General features: G+C 34.9%; 1 protein-coding gene across 1 annotated transcript in view; it reads left to right on the top strand.

Moving 5' to 3' along the window:
* brinp1 (bone morphogenetic protein/retinoic acid inducible neural-specific 1) overlaps positions 1 to 21586 on the top strand; it is a 232577-nt gene that overhangs the window by 150682 nt on the left and 60309 nt on the right. Inside the window, exon 5 of the mRNA XM_056256742.1 lies at positions 24 to 129. Within this exon, the coding sequence (XP_056112717.1) occupies positions 24 to 129 (106 nt within the window). The remainder of the gene's footprint in view (positions 1 to 23; positions 130 to 21586) is intronic.

Below are 21586 nucleotides of genomic sequence, written 5' to 3'. Positions count from 1 at the left end.
GTGATCTGTGTGTGTGTGTTCAGGTGACGGAGACTCGGACGGGTCCACTCGGCTGCAGCACGTATGATAACCTGGACTCGGTCAGTTCGGTTCTTCTTCAGAGTCCCGAGAGCAAACTTCATCTGCAAGGTGTGTGACTTAGTGCTTTATTATGAGACTTAGTGCTTTATTATGTGACTTAGTGCTTTATTATGTGACTTAGTGCTTTATCACGTGACTTAGTGCTTTATTATGTGACTTTGTGCTTTATCATGTGACTTAGTGCTTTATCATGTGACTTAGTGCTGTATTATGTGACTTAGTGCTTTATTATGTGACTTAGTGCTTTGTTATGTGACTTAGTGCTTTATTATGTGACTTAGTGCTTTATCATGTGACTTAGTGCTTTATCATGTGACTTAGTGCTTTGTTATGTGACTTAGGGCTTTGTTATGTGACTTAGTGCTTTATTATGTGACTAAGTGCTTTATCATGTGACTAAGTGCTTTATTATATGACTTAGTGCTTTATCACGTGACTTAGTGCTTTATTATGTGACTTTGTGCTTTATCATGTGACTTAGTGCTTTATCATGTGACTTAGTGCTGTATTATGTGACTTAGTGCTTTATTATGTGACTTAGTGCTTTGTTATGTGACTTAGTGCTTTATTATGTGACTTAGTGCTTTATCATGTGACTTAGTGCTTTATCATGTGACTTAGTGCTTTGTTATGTGACTTAGGGCTTTGTTATGTGACTTAGTGCTGTATTATGTGACTAAGTGCTTTATCATGTGACTTAGTGCTTTATCATGTGACTTAGTGCTTTATCATGTGACTTAGTGCTTTATTATGAGACTTAGTGCTTTATTAGGAGACTTGGTGCTTTATCATGTGACTTAGTTCTATTTTGTGTGACTTAGTGCTTTATTATGGGACTTAGTTCTATATTATGTGACTTAGTGCTTTATCATGTGACTTAGTTCTATATTACGTGACTTAGTGCTTTATTTTGTGACTTAGTGCTTTATCATGTGACTTAATGCTTTATTTTGAGACTTAGTGCTTTATCATGTGACTTAGTGCTTTATTATGTGACTTTGTGCTTTATCATGTGACTTAGTGCTTTATCATGTGACTTAATGCTTTATTTTGAGACTTAGTGCTTTATCATGTGACTTAGTGCTTTATTATGTGACTTTGTGCTTTATCATGTGACTTAGTGCTTTATCATGTGACTTAGTGCTGTATTATGTGACTTAGTGCTTTATTATGTGACTTAGTGCTTTGTTATGTGACTTAGTGCTTTATTATGTGACTTAGTGCTTTATCATGTGACTTAGTGCTTTATCATGTGACTTAGTGCTTTGTTATGTGACTTAGGGCTTTGTTATGTGACTTAGTGCTGTATTATGTGACTAAGTGCTTTATCATGTGACTTAGTGCTTTATCATGTGACTTAGTGCTTTATCATGTGACTTAGTGCTTTATTATGAGACTTAGTGCTTTATTAGGAGACTTGGTGCTTTATCATGTGACTTAGTTCTATTTTGTGTGACTTAGTGCTTTATTATGGGACTTAGTTCTATATTATGTGACTTAGTGCTTTATCATGTGACTTAGTTCTATATTACGTGACTTAGTGCTTTATTTTGTGACTTAGTGCTTTATCATGTGACTTAATGCTTTATTTTGAGACTTAGTGCTTTATCATGTGACTTAGTGCTTTATTATGTGACTTAGTGCTTTATTCCACTACGGTTTGTCTGACTTTTGATCCTCAAAAGCTCAAGCAAGCCAGAAACACCAAATATGTATTGAATACCTGCAATAATGCTGCACAAAGAAGGACACGGAGAATAAAACTGAATGTAATGAACTTGAACATAATGATTGAGGATGAAATAAGCTCAGATATCTTGCAATAAGTGTGAACAGTGATCACAGATGTTCAGGCCGACCGAACACTTACTGAATCTGTCATCAGTCCAGCTGCGTGTCAAATTAAAAGGAGACAAAAAAAAAAACTGCTGAAATGTTTTCGTTTATAGCATTTACATGCGAAAAAGGTCATTATGTCTTTATAATTCTAGTCTATCAGAACACACTTTTGTTGGATTTCAGTCTGTGCACATCTGCTGTATTGGCACATGTTTGAGAGAAGAAATACACAGTTGCACAGCAGCGACGAGACGCTCCTGCAGAGAAAACACATGCGTATGAGTCTGATAATACAGGTTACAGCAGGATCTGCTCGCCAGCGATGAGAATAGCACGACATGTAACCAATAACTGACACATTTATATATATTTGGCAGTTATGGTATAAATTTCTTGCAATTCCCATCCCTGGTGAGCAGATCTTGCTGTAACCTGTAATTTTTATATATATATGGCGAGCAGATCTTGCAGTAACTAATCTGTAGTATATATATATATATATATATATATATATATATTAGGGCTGTCAAATGATTAATCACGATTAATCACATCCAAAATAAAAGTTTTTTTTTACATAATATATGTGGGTGCACTGTGTATAATTATTTTATATATATATATATATATATATATATATATATATATATATATATAAATACACACACATGCATGTATATTTAAGAAAGAAATATTATTTATATATAAAATATTTATATTTATATATAATATAAATTATATATAAATCTATATACAGTATATACATGAAAATATTTCTTAAATATATACAAGCATGTGTGTGTATTTATATATATAAAATAATTATACACAGTGCAACCACATATATTATGTAAAAAAACTTTTATTTTGGATGTGATTAATCACGATTAATCATTTGACAGCCCTAATATATATATATATATATATATATATATATATATATAGAGAGAGAGAGAGAGAGAGTAATAATTTGTCGTAATTTTGACTGTTTATCTCATAATTTGGGGGTTTTGTGTCATAGTTGACAATAATTATTCAATTTTATCATGATTTTTCCATGTCATAATTATGACTTTCTTGTAATTTAGATTTGTCAATTTAGACTTTTTGTCAAAATAATGACGTTTTATCTCATAATTCTGAATTTTATGTCATGAATTGTCATAATTATTACATTTTTATTTTTTTCATGTCATAATTATGATATAGTGAATGTTTATGTGATAATTACATTTTGTCATGATATTTATTAAAATGATGACTTTTTGTTTTTATCTCATTGTCCAAAAGTTGTCATAGTTTAGAATTTTTATGTCATAGTAATTACATTTTTATAATGATTTTTTGTCACAAATTTGACATCTGATTTTTCTCTCGTGTCAGTTTTGTGTTAATAATAATTGTAGGGTTAAAGTAAATGTAAGTGACATTGACAGAACATGTCTTTTACGTTTTTTTGACTTTTTTTTTTTCATTTCATTTCATTTTTTTTTTTTTTGTGATTTAGACAGATTATTAGTCTATGGGTTAGGGTTAGGGTCTAGTCTGTGATGCATTTGTAACTCTTTTATTAAATCCTACCAGCTCAAGAGTCATTTGTTCAAGCATTGCACTACAGTGGTCATGCTCTAGTGTTGTGTATTTATCTGTTTGAATTATTTCATTTAATTCAGACCGCAGTCTCACTCCAGCACATGAAACATCGGACGCTGGAAACTCTGTCTCAGTGTTTTATGCATCGGTGGATGAAAACACTTGTGAAAACGCTCCTCCATTGCTAGTGCTCACAGTTAAACGGATCCGCTTTGGACGTGTCAGGTTTAATGTGAAGTTTGACACAAGTGTCTTACTCGTGTTTAATCGCACGTGTCGTGATTCATGCTCTCACTCTGTCTAGTTAGCCGAAGCACTCTGCTCTTTTATTTATGCGTCTTGCCTTTTGGTTAACTCACATTTTTTTTGTCATAATCTGAAATATGCTTGTTAGAAGCATCCCTAACACACATGGATTTGATGATGGAAAAATAATCTCTCAACATCTGCTGTAACACAGCTCATAAGGTCACCCGTTTACGCCACATCAAAACAACTAAAATAATGCTTTGGTAAATCATGATTATGGCACAGAAAGTCACAATTATGAGATACTAGATAAGGAAGAATGATGACATATAAATTCAGAAATATGAGATACAAAAAAATAAATAAATGATGCCATAATTGACTTTATCTCATAATTTTGATTTACTGTGTCAATTTTGACTTTTGTATCATAAGTATGACTTTTTATCTCATAATTCTGAGTTTAATGTCCTAGTTTTAAATCGTCATAATATTATTATATTTTTATACTGATTTTCTGTTCGACTTGTCAATTTTGACATTTTGTAATTGTTATGACTTTCTTATCATTTCGATTTTCGTCATAATTATGACTTTTTATTTCAGAATTTTTAGAGTTGTATGCCAGTTTTAAATTTTTATATTGTAATTATTACATTTTGTCCTGTTTTTTTGTTCATGTCATTATTATGCACAATATCATAATTTCAACTTTTTATCTTAAAATTTCAGTTGTCAGAATATGTCATAATTTAGATTGTTTGTGTCAAAATTTATTTATTTTTTATCTCATAATCTGATTTACCAAAGCATGATTTGGTGGTGAAAATGTGCTTCCATATAACCATATTCCATATAACAGAACAGCCACAGTTTAATCCACAGGTAATTCTGAAAATATTGACAGCATCAAGAAACAAACACAAACACAAACTTGTCACATAAAACACAGAAGAAATGAACAGAAATGACTTTATTTCCTTCTATCCATAACACAACAGCTGGACGATGCATCATGGAATAGAAGAACACATTATTTTTTTTTAAATTGTGCTTGTTTTGAAACACTCAACATATTTTTCGCGTCTATTTCACCATACACAACACTTCTGTAGTAACGGGTGTAATGCAGAGGTTTAAATATAACCAGTTCTAGAAGGTCAGAGTGAAACTGCAAGGTGTTTAAGTTTAGTTTTAACTTCAGGATTGTTCCCACCAGAGACTAGAGTCCGAGAGAACAGCTGTAGAAACTGATTATCCGGCGTTTTCTGAGGACAGTCGCAATGTGTTTCGTTCTGTTCATCCTACAACTTTTGCTGTCTCGAAATTGCAACGTCATTGTTGGTTTTCAAGTCTTTCAGCAATATGTATTTCAGCTGGCCCTCTGCGGGTCGACACCATATCCAGACCTGATTCTGCTGTAGCTCACGACTTACTGAATATTGCAGCGCATTGCATTGTGGGATACACTATTTTGTGATGCGTGTTCTGTTGTTTATTACATGGTTAATGCATCCAGTCATTATTTTATGCAAGTTGTGCGCAGACTACATCATATTTCCTGGATCATTGCATAATTTTCTTAATTAGTATCTGTGTTGTAAATATATCTAAAACAATGTATTAATGAATTTACAAATCAGACTTATTTTGAGTTTGTTTTCTTACCCTGTTGTTGTTTTTTCTTGTTTTAAGCAAAAAAAGGGATTATAAAAACAAACAAGTCTTTTTAATTTGCTTTGCAAGTAAACATATCTTGTTTTAAGGATGTTGTGATTATTATTATTAAGCATTTTTAGAATTAGCGTACTATTTCAAAGCTTTCAGGATGTTTTATCTGACAAAGTCAGATTTGCAAGATATTGTCAGATTTGCAAGATATTGCCAGATTTGTCAGATTTGTCAGATTTGCAAGATATTGTCAGATTTGCAAGATATTGCCAGATTTGTCAGATTTGTCAGATTTGCAAGATATTGTCAGATTTGCAAGAAACAAAGTCAGATTTGCAAGATATTGTCAGATTTGTCAGATTTGCAAGAAACAAAGTCAGATTTGCAAGATATTGTCAGATTTGTCAGATTTGCAAGATATTGTCAGATTTGCAAGATATTGTCAGATTTGCAAGAAACAAAGTCAGATTTGCAAGATATTGTCAGATTTGTCAGATTTGCAAGATATTGTCAGATTTGTCAGATTTGCAAGATATTGTCAGATTTGCAAGAAAACAAAGTCAGATTTGCAAGATATTGTCAGATTTGTCAGATTTGCAAGCTATTGTCAGATTTGTAAGATATTGTCAGATTTGTAAGATATTGTCAGATTTGCAAGATATTGTCAGATTTGCAAGAAAACAAAGTCAGATTTGCAAGATATTGTCAGATTTGTCAGATTTGCAAGATATTGTCAGATTTGTAAGATATTGTCAGATTTGCAAGATATTGTCAGATTTGTCAGATTTGCAAGATATTGTCAGACTTGTCAGATTTGTAAGATATTGTCAGATTTGCAAGATTTGTAAGATATTGTCAGATTTGTAAGATATTGTCAGATTTGCAAGATATTGTCAGATTTGTAAGATATTGTCAGATTTGCAAGATATTGTCAGATTTGTAAGATATTGTAAGATATTGTCAGATTTGTAAGATATTGTCAGATTTGCAAGATATTGTCAGATTTGTAAGATATTGTAAGATATTGTCAGATTTGTAAGATATTGTCAGATTTACAAGATATTGTCAGATTTGTCAGATTTGCAAGATATTGTCAGATTTGCAAGATATTGTCAGATTTGTCAGATTTGCAAGATATTGTCAGATTTGCAAGATATTGTCAGATTTGTCAGATTTGTAAGATATTGTCAGATTTGCAAGATATTGTCAGATTTGCAAGATATTGTCAGATTTGCAAGATATTGTCAGATTTGTAAGATATTGTAAGATATTGTCAGATTTGTAAGATATTGTCAGATTTACAAGATATTGTCAGATTTGTAAGATATTGTCAGATTTGCAAGATATTGTCAGATTTGTAAGATATTGTCAGATTTACAAGATATTGTCAGATTTGTCAGATTTGCAAGATATTGTCAGATTTGTCAGATTTACAAGATATTGTCAGATTTGTAAGATATTGTCAGATTTACAAGATATTGTCAGATTTGTCAGATTTGCAAGATATTGTCAGATTTGCAAGATATTGTCAGATTTGCAAGATATTGTCAGATTTGTCAGATTTGCAAGATATTGTCAGATTTGTCAGATTTACAAGATTTTGTCAGATTTGTAAGATATTGTCAGATTTGTCAGATTTGCAAGATATTGTCAGATTTGCAAGATATTGTCAGATTTGCAAGATATTGCCAGATTTGTCAGATTTGTCAGATTTGCAAGATATTGTCAGATTTGCAAGAAACAAAGTCAGATTTGCAAGATAATGTCAGATTTGTCAGATTTGCAAGAAACAAAGTCAGATTTGCAAGATATTGTCAGATTTGTCAGATTTGCAAGATATTGTCAGATTTGTCAGATTTGCAAGATATTGTCAGATTTGCAAGAAAACAAAGTCAGATTTGCAAGATATTGTCAGATTTGTCAGATTTGCAAGCTATTGTCAGATTTGTAAGATATTGTCAGATTTGCAAGATTTGTAAGATATTGTCAGATTTGCAAGATATTGTCAGATTTGCAAGATATTGTCAGATTTGTAAGATATTGTCAGATTTGCAAGATATTGTCAAATTTGTCAGATTTGCAAGATATTGTCAGATTTGTCAGATTTGTAAGATATTGTCAGATTTGCAAGATTTGTAAGATATTGTCAGATTTGCAAGATATTGTCAGATTTGTAAGATATTGTAAGATATTGTCAGATTTGTAAGATATTGTCAGATTTGTAAGATATTGTAAGATATTGTCAGATTTGTAAGATATTGTCAGATTTGCAAGATATTGTCAGATTTGTAAGATATTGTAAGATATTGTCAGATTTGTAAGATATTGTCAGATTTGCAAGATATTGTCAGATTTGTAAGATATTGTAAGATATTGTAAGATATTGTCAGATTTGTAAGATATTGTAAGATATTGTCAGATTTGTAAGATATTGTCAGATTTGTAAGATATTGTCAGATTTGCAAGATATTGTCAGATTTGTCAGATTTGCAAGATATTGTCAGATTTGTAAGATTTGCAAGATATTGTCATATTTGTAAGATATTGTCAGATTTGTAAGATATTGTCAGATTTGCAAGAAATTGTCAGATTTGTCAGATTTGCAAGATATTGTCAGATTTGTCAGATTTGCAAGATATTGTCAGATTTGTCAGATTTGCAAGATTTTGTCAGATTTGTAAGATATTGTCAGATTTGTAAGATATTGTCAGATTTGCAAGATATTTGTCAGATTTGCAAGATATTGTCAGATTTGTAAGATATTGTAAGATATTGTCAGATTTGCAAGATATTGTCAGATTTGTCAGATTTACAAGATATTGTCAGATTTGCAAGATATTGTCAGATTTGCAAGATATTGTCAGATTTGTCAGATTTGCAAGATATTGTCAGATTTGTCAGATTTGCAAGATATTGTCAGATTTACAAGATATTGTCAGATTTGTCAGATTTGTAAGATATTGTCAGATTTGCAAGATATTGTCAGATTTACAAGATATTGTCAGATTTGTCAGATTTGTCAGATTTGTAAGATATTGTAAGATATTGTCAGATTTGTAAGATATTGTAAGATATTGTCAGATTTGTAAGATATTGTCAGATTTACAAGATATTGTCAGATTTGTCAGATTTGTAAGATATTGTCAGATTTGCAAGATATTGTCAGATTTGCAAGATATTGTCAGATTTGCAAGATATTGTAAGATATTGTCAGATTTGTAAGATATTGTCAGATTTACAAGATATTGTCAGATTTGTAAGATATTGTCAGATTTGCAAGATATTGTCAGATTTGTAAGATATTGTCAGATTTACAAGATATTGTCAGATTTGTCAGATTTGCAAGATATTGTCAGATTTGTCAGATTTACAAGATATTGTCAGATTTGTAAGATATTGTCAGATTTACAAGATATTGTCAGATTTGTCAGATTTGCAAGATATTGTCAGATTTGCAAGATATTGTCAGATTTGTCAGATTTGCAAGATATTGTCAGATTTGTCAGATTTACAAGATATTGTCAGATTTGTAAGATATTGTCAGATTTGCAAGATATTGTCAGATTTGTAAGATATTGTCAGATTTGCAAGATATTGTCAGATTTGTAAGATATTGTCAGATTTGCAAGATATTGTCAGATTTGTAAGATATTGTCAGATTTGCAAGATATTGTCAGATTTGCAAGATATTGTCAGATTTGTAAGATATTGTCAGATTTACAAGATATTGTCAGATTTGTCAGATTTACAAGATATTGTCAGATTTGCAAGATATTGTCAGATTTGCAAGATATTGTCAGATTTGTAAGATATTGTCAGATTTGTAAGATATTGTCAGATTTACAAGATATTGTCAGATTTGCAAGATATTGTCAGATTTGTAAGATATTGTCAGATTTACAAGATATTGTCAGATTTGCAAGATATTGTCAGATTTGCAAGATATTGTCAGATTTGCAAGATATTGTCAGATTTGTAAGATATTGTCAGATTTACAAGATATTGTCAGATTTGCAAGATATTGTCAGATTTGCAAGATATTGTCAGATTTGTAAGATATTGTCAGATTTGCAAGATATTGTCAGATTTGCAAGATATTGTCAGATGATATTGTCAGATTTGCAAGAAACAAAGTCAGATTTGCAAGATATAAGTATAAACTCAAATTTGTGCAAAATAAACGTGGAATTGTAAGAAAAATAAAATTCAATTCAATTTTTTTTTTTTTTTTTTTTTTGTGTGGCAGAAACATGTTTCCATTGATTACAGGATAACTAGCGAATCATCATGATGGCACGCACTGGTTTTTCCAACCCGATCTCGCGGCAATTCGTATAAATTCGTACGAGTGACCTGCCCCTGACCCCTGACCCCTGACCCCGCTCCTAAACCTACACATCCCTGGGGTTTAAAGAAATCGCACAAATTCGTACAAGTGAGGTCGTACAAACTTGTTGGAATTAGCCACCTCGAACTCACTTGTAGGAATTGTTCGTGAGATAGAGTTGGTTTTTCACAAAGGCTAGAAAAGGAACGTTCTCAGTCACTAAAGTGCCTTGCATTAAAACAAAACCAGATGCTTGACGTCATTCCTACTGTACATGTGAACAGGACCGTCTCTCTCTCTCTCTCTCTCTCTCTCTCTCTCTCTCTCTCTCTCTCTCTGAGGACTGAGCGCATGATTGACACGGACTGAGATTTAACACACTTTCATGAGCGAGACGTTCACGATCACGTCGTCTGTCGCCTCCATTAGATCTCCGTCTCCTTCGTCTGCATCTCTTAATGAATTAGGAAAGGTCACTTTGAAGGAATTGTTGTCGCCATTAATAAAATTGCCTCGCAATCCTCTGACTGCAGTCGAGTGCAGGTAATAATCCTGATGGGAATATCGAAGGAGGGGAGGATCCAGACGTTTGAAGAAATCTGTAAACAAGATGAAGAATCGCTTGTGCAATCGCCTCAATGACTTCATTTCATAAAGCGCCTAATGTAATAGTTTAGCCAGAGAGAAGAAGCCTGTCATCATTTACTCACCCTTCATGTCTTTCTAAACCCTAAAGATGTTTAGCACAGGCTTTCCCGTGCGGGGGTTTGTGGAGTAATTGCAGTGAGTTGAAAAGCTAATTATTCAGCTGAATATACCATTAAAATAAATAAATGTGACTGCACAGTTAATCCAAATAAAACTTAAATTGTAATATAGCTTGGTGTAGTTATCAAACCAAAGGCTGTGTTTTTTTTTTTATATATTTTTTTTTAGAGTTGCTCAGTTTACAGTAAATGTGATCTCTCTAATCCCATCTCTATGTGCAGTGAGGTTATTAGGGATTTGGGCAGCGCAATGTCTGACGGGGTCAGTTCATTTACACATGCGCATGATTGACAACATTTGTGTGGATAGACACAGCATTTCACCAGTACTCTGCCAAAATAAATCTGTCTGTCTGTCGTTATCTTCCCATCCATCCATCCATCCATCATTGTATATAGTTCCACCCATCCATCCATCCCTCCATCCCTCCATCCATCCATCCATCCATCCATCCATCCATTGTTGTATATCCATCCATCCATTGTTGTATATCCATCCATCCATCCATCCATCCATCCATCCATCGTTGTATATCCATCCATCCCTCCATCCATCCATCCATTGTTGTATATCCATCCATCCATCCATCCATTGTTGTATATCCATCCATCCATCCATCCATCGTTGTATATCCATCCATCCCTCCATCCATCCATCCATTGTTATATATCCATCCATCCATCCATCCATCCATCCATCCATCCATCCATCCATCCATCGTTGTATATCCATCCATCCCTCCATCCATCGTTGTATATAGTTCCACCCATCCATCCATCCATCGATCCCTCCATCCATCCATCCATCCATCCATTGTTGTATATCCATCCATCCATCCATTGTTGTATATCATCCATCCATCTATCCATCCATCATTGTATATAGTTCCACCCATCCATCCCTCCATCCATCCATCCATTCATTGTTGTATATCATCCATCCATCCATCAGTGTATATAGTTCCACCCATCCATCCATCCATCCATCCATTGTTGTATATCCATCCATCCATCCATCCATTGTTGTATATCCATCCATCCATCCATCCATCTATCCATTGTTGTATATCCATCCATCCATCCATCCATCCATCCATCGTTGTATATCCATCCATCCCTCCATCCATCCATCCATTGTTGTATATCCATCCATCCATCCATCCATCCATCCATCCATCCATCCATCGTTGTATATCCATCCATCCCTCCATCCATCATTGTATATAGTTCCACCCATCCCTCCATCCATCCATTCCTCCATCCATCCATCCATCCATTGTTGTATATCCATCCATCCATCCATTGTTGTATATCATCCATCCATCTATCCATCCATCATTGTATATAGTTCCACCCATCCATCCCTCCATCCATCCATCCATTCATTGTTGTATATCATCCATCCATCCATCAGTGTATATAGTTCCACCCATCCATCCATCCATCCATCCATTGTTGTATATCCATCCATCCATCCATTGTTGTATATCCATCCATCCCTCCATCCATCCATCCATTGTTGTATATCCATCCATCCATCCATCCATCCATCCATTGTTGTATATCCATCCATCCCTCCATCCATCATTGTATATAGTTCCACTCATCCATCCATCCATCCATTGTTGTATATCCATCCATCCCTCCATCCATCCATCCATTGTTGTACATCCATCCATCCCTCCATCCATCCATCCATTGTTGTATATCATCCATCCATCCATCATTGTATATAGTTCCACCCATCCATCCCTCCATCCCTCCATCCATCCATCCATCCATCCATCCATCCATCCATCCATCCATCCATCCCTCCATCCATCCATCCATTGTTGTATATCATCCATCCATCCATCATTGTATATAGTTCCACCCATCCATCCATTGTTGTATATCCATCCATCCATCCATCCATCCATCCATTGTTTTATATCATCCATCCATCCATCCATCCATCATTGTATATGGTTCCACCCATCCATCCATCCCTCCATCCATCCATCCATCCATCCATCCATCCATCCATCCATTGTTGTATATCATCCATCCATCCATCATTGTATATAGTTCCACCCACCCATCCATCCCTCCATCCATCCATCCATCCATCCATCCATTGTTGTATATCATCCATCCATCCATCATTGTATATGGTTCCACCCATCCATCCATCCCTCCATCCATCCATCCATCCATCCATCCATCCATCCATCCATCCATCCATCCATCCATCCATCCATTGTTGTATATCATCCATCCATCCATCGTTGTATATCGTTCCATCCATCCTTTCATCGTTGTATCATTCATCCATTCATCCATCCATCAATCAATCGTTGTTTATCGTTCCATCCATCCATCCATATTTTTTGTTTATTTGCATGCCATCTTTATCCAACATCAGATAACTCTGAGTATGTAAATGTATCCTTAAATTATTGAAATATTAACTTAAAATGTCTGGAGGTACTTCAAGTAAATATTTTTACGTTTTTTACTAAACATTTAGCAGAATATTTCCTAATCAGTGAGGAGACTATCCAATGGTGGTTGAATAATGACCTGGATCTGGTCTCACACAAACCAAATATTAGGTCTTCAGCACGTACACATCGACTATTTTATTTATTTATTTTTTTACTTCTTTTTTGTCCTTTTTTAAGCTTCTCAACCCCTGGTCACTGTTTGCTTTCCACGTATGTGTAAAAGAGCAGCGTAAACCTTCTGCTCAACGTCTGCTTTCCTGCTCCACAGAAGAAAGAGAGTCATACGGGTCATGAAATGTTAACAGATCTTTTACGTTTGGCTGAACGAACCTTTTAAAGGGATGTTTTTGAAGGTCTGAAGATGAAGATCTTTACAGGTCAGTGGAGTTTAGAGGACTCGTTCTCTCGGGTCGTCCTGCTTCAGAATAATGAGCTGGTGGCTATTTTAAAAGTTCAGCATTACAGTGTTTCAGACACAGCCTCGGTGGGTCGGGAATGAAATGTGACATTTTCCGTTTGACACACAGGCTCTCTGACATCTTTGTCGGTGACTGTAAAAGTTCATGATGTCACAGTTATAGTGTTTTACATAACATACGTCTCTGTTCTTCAAGCATATTCATGCAACGGTTCGTTTCGGTCCAATAATAGTATTGGATAAGCGGCGATCAGCACCTGTTTCTGTTGGAGCAAAAATTCACAATATCTGGCGATATCGTATCAGACCTGCACTGACAAACATGGTTATACGTCTAAATGAATCGGTTTCATCCAAGTCAAAAATATTATCACTGAATCAAACACAATACAGTCCCTCATCATGCCATGATCCAACATGGTATGTAAGTGTGAATCTTTCACACATTGATTCAAGTTTGTTTGATGTACCATAATAGCAGCTGTGAGCTCACTGCAAAATTACTTTAACAACTACTTCTTTAATTCCACTGTATAATACTATGTGCACTATTGTTCAAAAGTTTGGGGTCAGTACGATTTTTTAAATGTTTTAAAGACTCTTCTGCTCCCCAATGCTGATTTATTTGATCAAAAAATACATTAGAAATTGTAAAATAATATCACGTTTTAACATATATATTTTTTTCCTATATGAATATATAAAGTGTACTTTACTTTAGTAGCAATCAATACTCCAGTCTTGTCACATGATCCTTCAGAAATCAATCTAATGTGCTGCACAAGAAACATTTATGATTATAATCAATGTTGAAAACATTTGTGCTGCTTCAGATTTTTTGTGGAAAACATGACAATATTTTTTAATTTCCATGATTATTTAATGAATAGAAATTTCAAGGACATCATTTATTTGAAATAAGAATATTTCGTACCATTAGAAATGTCTTTACTGTCACTTGATGAATAAAAGTATTATTATTTTTTTTTTAAAAACATTTCAACACCTCAAACATTTGAGTATTTTTTTTTTTTGTCTTGTTTTCCACTAAAATATCAAACAGGAAATTTTAAGTTGGGAAGCAAAATTATGTAATCAAATGTACTGGACACACTGATTAAACACAGATTATATTCAGCACAACAGTGTGCGATATTGCTTAAATATTTACACAGCTTCCAAATGTTTTACAGTAGAGGCAGTTTTTGCTCTCCGTCTTGTTCTCGTTCAGAGAAAGTCGAGTGACTTTGCCTCGGGATATCTGACGGAGCGTGATAATGACATGCTGTTACATTTCCAAGCGCAATAAAATCAACTTTGCCATCATGTCGACATCACAGACGTGTGCTAATCAGCTTCTCTCGTCCGCTCCTGCGGGATCTTTCATTTGTCTTATGTGGAAAAGAGTTGTGTTGAGCGAGTGTGTGATGAAATCGCTGCCGTCACGTCGGTGTGTTGGCCAGATTAGACTGTAATTGTGCCCTGAAACGCAGTCAGAACACACTCACCTTCAGTCCACGATGCCCTCGGCGAGTCTTCGCTTTATTACTGAAGCGTGAGTTTCACCAGTGTAAAGGTTGACAGCGCTGGTGTCACACACTGTGACTGAGAAACACGTAGGGATGAAATGCAATGATATGTAAAAAGGAATGATATGACAATCGACTGGTAAACTAGCACAGAATAGTTGACTAGTGGAAGATTTGCTAATACTGTAGTCACGATAACATACAGTATATGGTGGTGTGATGACTTTTGCAAGTGATATATACAGTCAAACCAAAATGTATTCAGACACCTTCTCACATTATCACAGATTATGCGCTATAGTTTAGAAATGGTAATAAATATGAGTAGAACTGTTCTCAGATCAGTTGATATTTGACTGGTTTTGTCCGTCCTTCTGTTAGACTCTCACACATGAATTATGTTGAATATCTGTCAGCTGTTAAATTTAACTCCACAATTAGATAATACCAGTTTAGCTCAACCAGTGACCAAGCAATGCTTCATGTTGTTCAGTCTGTGTGTAAAAAGAGCATTAGCAATTACAGAAAACACACTAAGGAAAACATGATCAGCTCAAAGTGTCCGAATCATTTTTGGTCCCAAATTTGTATTAATGTTACTGGTAGTCACTGTATGAAGAATATTTGGGTATGATATGTCACAATTTACTTTATTTTGCTCTCCTCACTTACATAAATGAACTATAGTGTCCTGCACACACTAGTGAAGTCTTGTGTCTGAATAATTTTTGGTTTGACTGTAAATAGGAAATACTTATATATGAAATCTGGTCCAAAAATGTCACATTCATGACATTGTAAAATGAAAAAGTTAAATCCCTGTTAAGTTTGCAAACGATATGACCAAAAATGGCATCAATTTATAGGTTGTAAATCCATTAGTTAGTGCATTAAGGATTGCAAATGCATGTGACTCTGAACAAGCCTACAAAGTGAGTCCTTCTTAAACTAACTGACTGGTTGTCACTTATGAAAGCATGTAGGTTTGTGTTTTCCCTAAACTTTAATGTAGTTTGAATTGGACAGGACAAACACGAAGGCTGAGCATAATGATTGAATTGTTTGAAAAAGTTTCGAGTTTCTTTTCAAGCTGTTAATTTTACAGCACAGAAAGCCGTTGGCTATATGACTGCTGTGCATGACAAATACATGTATTGTAGAAATATAGTGCATCGAGACCAAAGCCAGTGGAAGCACACGAATATCTCGTCTAGCTGAGAATGCTAATTTTCCACCTGAGAAGCATGACGGATTGATTCAACAGTCACGTTCACTTCGGTTTTACAGCTCATGTTCTTCTGCACTCTCTGTTGGACGGTCAAAATGTGGTGTGTGTTAGCGCTATCCCAGAATGCCTCAGTCAGCCTGGGGAACTGGCTATTTGAGTGGTCTGAGAGCTCATTCCTGCCCCAAAGACAGCGAGACGGAGACCAGCGCACAATCCCAGTGTTGGAGACCCGGTCCAGACCCGGCGGGGGTTTACATGCCCGGTCTGATGTCACAAGTGGAGAGATGTGCAGATTGTTTTGGTTGTGAATTTAAAATTATTTGGCGAACAGCATGTTTTAAAGAGAGATATTTACATCTTAAAGTCGGCATTAAACACAAGTTGCGCTAGTCTTTTCTTCTCTATAGTGCCGCATATCCGAGTGAAACGCTTCTGGAACAAAAACAAATGTGGGCGGGGCTTGATTTTGTCCGTGGGGAATTGATTGGATGGTTGTGGTTTGCTATTGGCTGATCTCATGTGAGTGACAGGTTATAGCCCCGCCCTCGCCATCAGAGAAGAGATGCTGCAAGAGCTTATTCTGATTCAAGATTATAATCGAGGCACATACAAAAAGAAAAAGAAAAAGATGTGCACGGATAAATCATTTATAGTAAACACTGCAATATTCCATTACAAAGTAAAAAAAACTGTCAATTTTGATTTCATGGTAGTCTTAAATCCCTCTGCAACTGATCAAAAAATAAAATTAGAAAAACAGAAACAATGGAAATATAGCAATATTATAATGAGGAATATTGAGTGATGTCAGTAATTCACTTAAACATTTAATCTCGATCGTTCATTAAACAAGAAAGTCTTGTCAACTGTGTCATGCCAATTAGCTTATTAACCTAATTAAAGATCCATCTGTTCCGTTGACTTGTATTTATGTGCATGTGGGAGAGCAGAAACACAAACATGTCGGTGCATTAAAAAGTTCAGGTTTGCTGAACTTTGACGTTGGGATTTGTATCAATAGAAGATGGATCCATCACAGCATGACCTCCTAGCTGAATTAACAGAAAACACACTTTAAAGCTGCAGGAAAGTGGAGTCGATTTTACATTTCGACATGTTGAATATATGTTTTAAAAAGGGACAAAATCAGGACAGTTGCGGTTCCCCATGTTCAAAGTCTAGTGTGACCGTCCCTTAAAGGCACCCTGAAATCAAAAAGTAAGTTTTTACATTTTAGCTCTTAGGATGAATATGTTGCCTTAAAGGAACACTCCGACTTTTTGTGACTTTAGCCTATTCACCTTATCCCCCAGAGTTAGATAAGTCCATACATACACCACGGCGCGTCTCAGGTGCTGCGGTTATCACTCCGCCCAAGTAGCAGTGCTTCGCCTTCAGAGAATATAGTTCCCAGTATTTATACGGTTAAAATATGTCTGTGTCTCATGTGACTTTGTTTTTTGTACACTCTGTGAATATACAAATCACAACATGTAAATAGGAAAAAGTTTGCGTTATTTTGTCACTTATTTGGATTAGTATGCTAGCTGCAACCATTTACATCCAGTCTTTGTGCTAAGCTAGGCTAGCGGTGGGTGCGTCAAACAGACTTAAAGCACGCACGGAGATGAAAAAGGTATGTATGGACTTATCTAACTCTGGGGGATAAGGTGAATAGGCTAAAGTCCCAAAAAGTCGGAGTGTTCCTTTAAGGTTATGAATAAGCTGGTGTGTTCCAAAACAATGACAAAATTTGCATTTTGGAGATATAAGCATTCAAAATTTAAAGTCTCTCACTTCCACTAAAATGGATCACGGATTTTTATGACCGACTTCAGCTTCTCATCACATCTTCTGTCCAATCACATGCTCTCTAGAATCTGAAACTCCGCCCCCTCTGCTATAAACACCACCTGACTGTAGGTTCACCAGTAAACGCGTGCTCAGTGTCAGCTGCCCGTGAACTGTTGGAGTTACTGGAGTAACGTATAATCCGGGATATTGTTTATTTCGAGTCGGAGTGACCGAGAGCGAGTAACTTCAGCGCTGACTTTGTTTTGAACGATTCAGTTCGATTTGGTGAACTGGTTCGACCGGTTCAAAAGAACGATTCATTCACGAACCGGACATCACTACCGTTGTCACGTCACGGAGCAATATGTGTTGGAGAATGGAGATGTGTGTTCGGTTGCTCAAACCCGCGAGTTTTATTCCGTTTTCAGAATGAAATGGCTAGAATTTATTCACACCTCTAACGTTACTATATAATCCAACGTATCATCAGCAACATCTGAGGTCGGGAAGTTCGGTCTGGACTTGATCCGTTGAGAACCATATACCCGAACCAAAGCTGTTCGGACCAATCAAATTGTCAGGGCGGGCTTTATACGATGATGGACAGATGATCAACCGTAACGTAATCATCCACGTCACCAAAGAGCACTTGGGTTGAATTCGTTTACAACAAAGATGGCCGCCGCTGGAGAACTGAGATGTGTAGATTCAGTCGTCGCGTCTGTTATAGAAGATCTAGACAGCGCATTCATTATAAAAGAGGAACAGAGAACCGCGATCAAGGCATTTGTCGATCGGAAAGATGTTTTTGCCGTCCTTCCTACGTGATTCGGTCGATCCAATCGAGTGCAGAGGCATTTTCTTCCCTGGTTCGGTTGAAACGCCCCATAATCACAGCCAATGGAGCCGTATCAGACTCACATGCTGGGAACAACCCACCATATTTTAGAGTGTATAAAATGGTTCCTCTGGTGCGAAACCCTCTATCTGTGTCAGGTCACTGAAACACTGGATGGAATCTGGAGTTCCCTTTAAAACCTTTACAAATGGAAAGAGCTGCAGATATTTCCAGTCCCATTTCCCATTAACACTGGTAATGCATATTGAGACTCTTCTTCAGAAAATGCTGCTCATAAATGTGATATGGCAATAAAGCAGAACAGCTGCTGGCAGTGGCCACAGATGAGAAACACTGCTGGGATTTTACAATGCATTCTTTTTAAAGTATTGGTATATTGATTTTTCCTATATTTTTTTTCCTGTAAAAGTTTCTAGATGAACGGAAGCTTTATGGGTTTGGTTCCACAGAAGTTATTTGCAGTATAGTATTAATATGGAGGAGGGATGCTGCTGAAAAACATGCTGATGATGCATTTTTCTATGGATGCTTGTTTCCGCCACTGAATAAAACATTTTAAAAGATAATTGCGACTTTACATCTCCCAATTGTGTGTTATAAAGTCAGAATTGCGAGATATGAACATGTAATTCTGAGAAAAAAAGTATTGTTGGTTTATCTCTGTAAAGATTTAGTCCACTGGAAGCAATTTGAAGTGAGAACCGAAACGCAATTTATTAACAAAACGTGATCAAACATAAAACAAAGGCATGAAACTGGAAACTCAAAACATGAACATCGACAGGAAACATTCAATACTCGACCAAGACACATGCCAGACACGAGGGCTTAAATACACAGACTGATGACAAGGGACACCTGTGAACAATGATCAGACGATTATCCAATGACAAGACACATGGCAGGATCACATGACAGACAGGGAATCACATGACAGACAGGGAATCACATGACAAGACAGAGACATGACAATGACAAGAACAAGAAACAAAACCCAAAACGTGACAATTTCTCGCAATTGCTAGTTTATATCTCACAATTCTGACTTTACATCACACAATTGAGACTTTATAACACATATAACACGGTTGCAAATTTATATAACACAATTCTCACTTTATAACACAATTGAGACTTTATAACATACGGTTGCAAATTTATATAACGCAATTCTCACTTTATAACACAATTGAGACTTTATAACACGGTTGCAAATTTATATAACACAATTCTCACTTTATATCACAATTCTCACTTTATAACACACAATTGAGACTTTTATAACACATAATTGAGACTTTATAACACACAATTGAGACTTTATAACACACAATTGAGACTTTATAACACATAATTGAGACTTTATAACACACAATTGAGACTTTATAACACATAATTGAGACTTTATAACACACGGTTGCAAATTTATATAACACAATTCTCACTTTATATCACAATTCTCACTTTATAACACACAATTGAGACTTTATAACACATAATTGAGACTTTATAACACACAATTGAGACTTTATAACACACAATTGAGACTTCATAACACATAATTGAGACTTTATAACACACAATTGAGACTTTATAACACACAATTGAGACTTTATAACACATAATTGAGACTTTATAACACACGGTTGCAAATTTATATAACACAATTCTCACTTTATATCACAATTCTCACTTTATAACACACAATTGAGACTTTATAACACACAATTGAGACTTTATAACACATAATTGAGACTTTATAACACACAATTGAGACTTCATAACACATAGTTGAGACTTTATAACACACGGTTGCAAATTTATATAACACAATTCTCACTTTATATCTCACAAGTCTCACTTTATAACACACAATTGAGACTTTATAACACACGGTTGCAAATTTATATAACACAATTCTCACTTTATATCTCACAAGTCTCACTTTATAACACACAATTGAGACTTTATAACATACAGTTGCAAATTTATATAACACAATTCTCACTTTATAACACACAATTGAGACTTCATAACATAACTGAGACTTTATAACACGGTTGCAAATTTATATAACACAATTCTCACTTTATATCACAATTCTCACTTTATAACACACAATTGAGACTTTATAACACATAATTGAGACTTTATAACACACAATTGAGACTTTATAACACACAATTGAGACTTTATAACACATAATTGAGACTTTATAACACACAATTGAGACTTTATAACACATAATTGAGACTTTATAACACACGGTTGCAAATTTATATAACACAATTCTCACTTTATATCTCACAATTCTCACTTTATAACACACAATTGAGACTTTATAACACATAATTGAGACTTTATAACATACGGTTGCAAATTTATATAAAGCAATTCTCACTTTATAACACACAATTGAGACTTTATAACATACGGTTGCAAATTTATATAAAGCAATTCTCACTTTATAACACATAATTGAGACTTTATAACATACGGTTGCAAATTTATATAAAGCAATTCTCACTTTATAACACATAATTGAGACTTTATAACACACTGTTGCAAATTTATGTAACGCAATTTATAACACACAATTGCGAGTTTATATCACACAATTCTGAGATAAAAAGTCAGAATTGCGAGATGTAAACTTGTAATTTTCCAAAAAAAATTGTGAGACAAAAAGTCACAATTACCTTTTTTATGTTTTATTCTGTGGCGGAAACAAGTTTGCACAGATTT

Source organism: Rhinichthys klamathensis, unplaced genomic scaffold (genome assembly GCF_029890125.1).
Source record: "Rhinichthys klamathensis goyatoka isolate OS25496 unplaced genomic scaffold, OSU_Roscu_1.1 h1tg000132l_1, whole genome shotgun sequence".
NCBI classification, from domain to species: Eukaryota; Metazoa; Chordata; class Actinopteri; order Cypriniformes; family Leuciscidae; genus Rhinichthys; species Rhinichthys klamathensis.
This window is presented reverse-complemented; position numbering and strand designations above follow the sequence as displayed.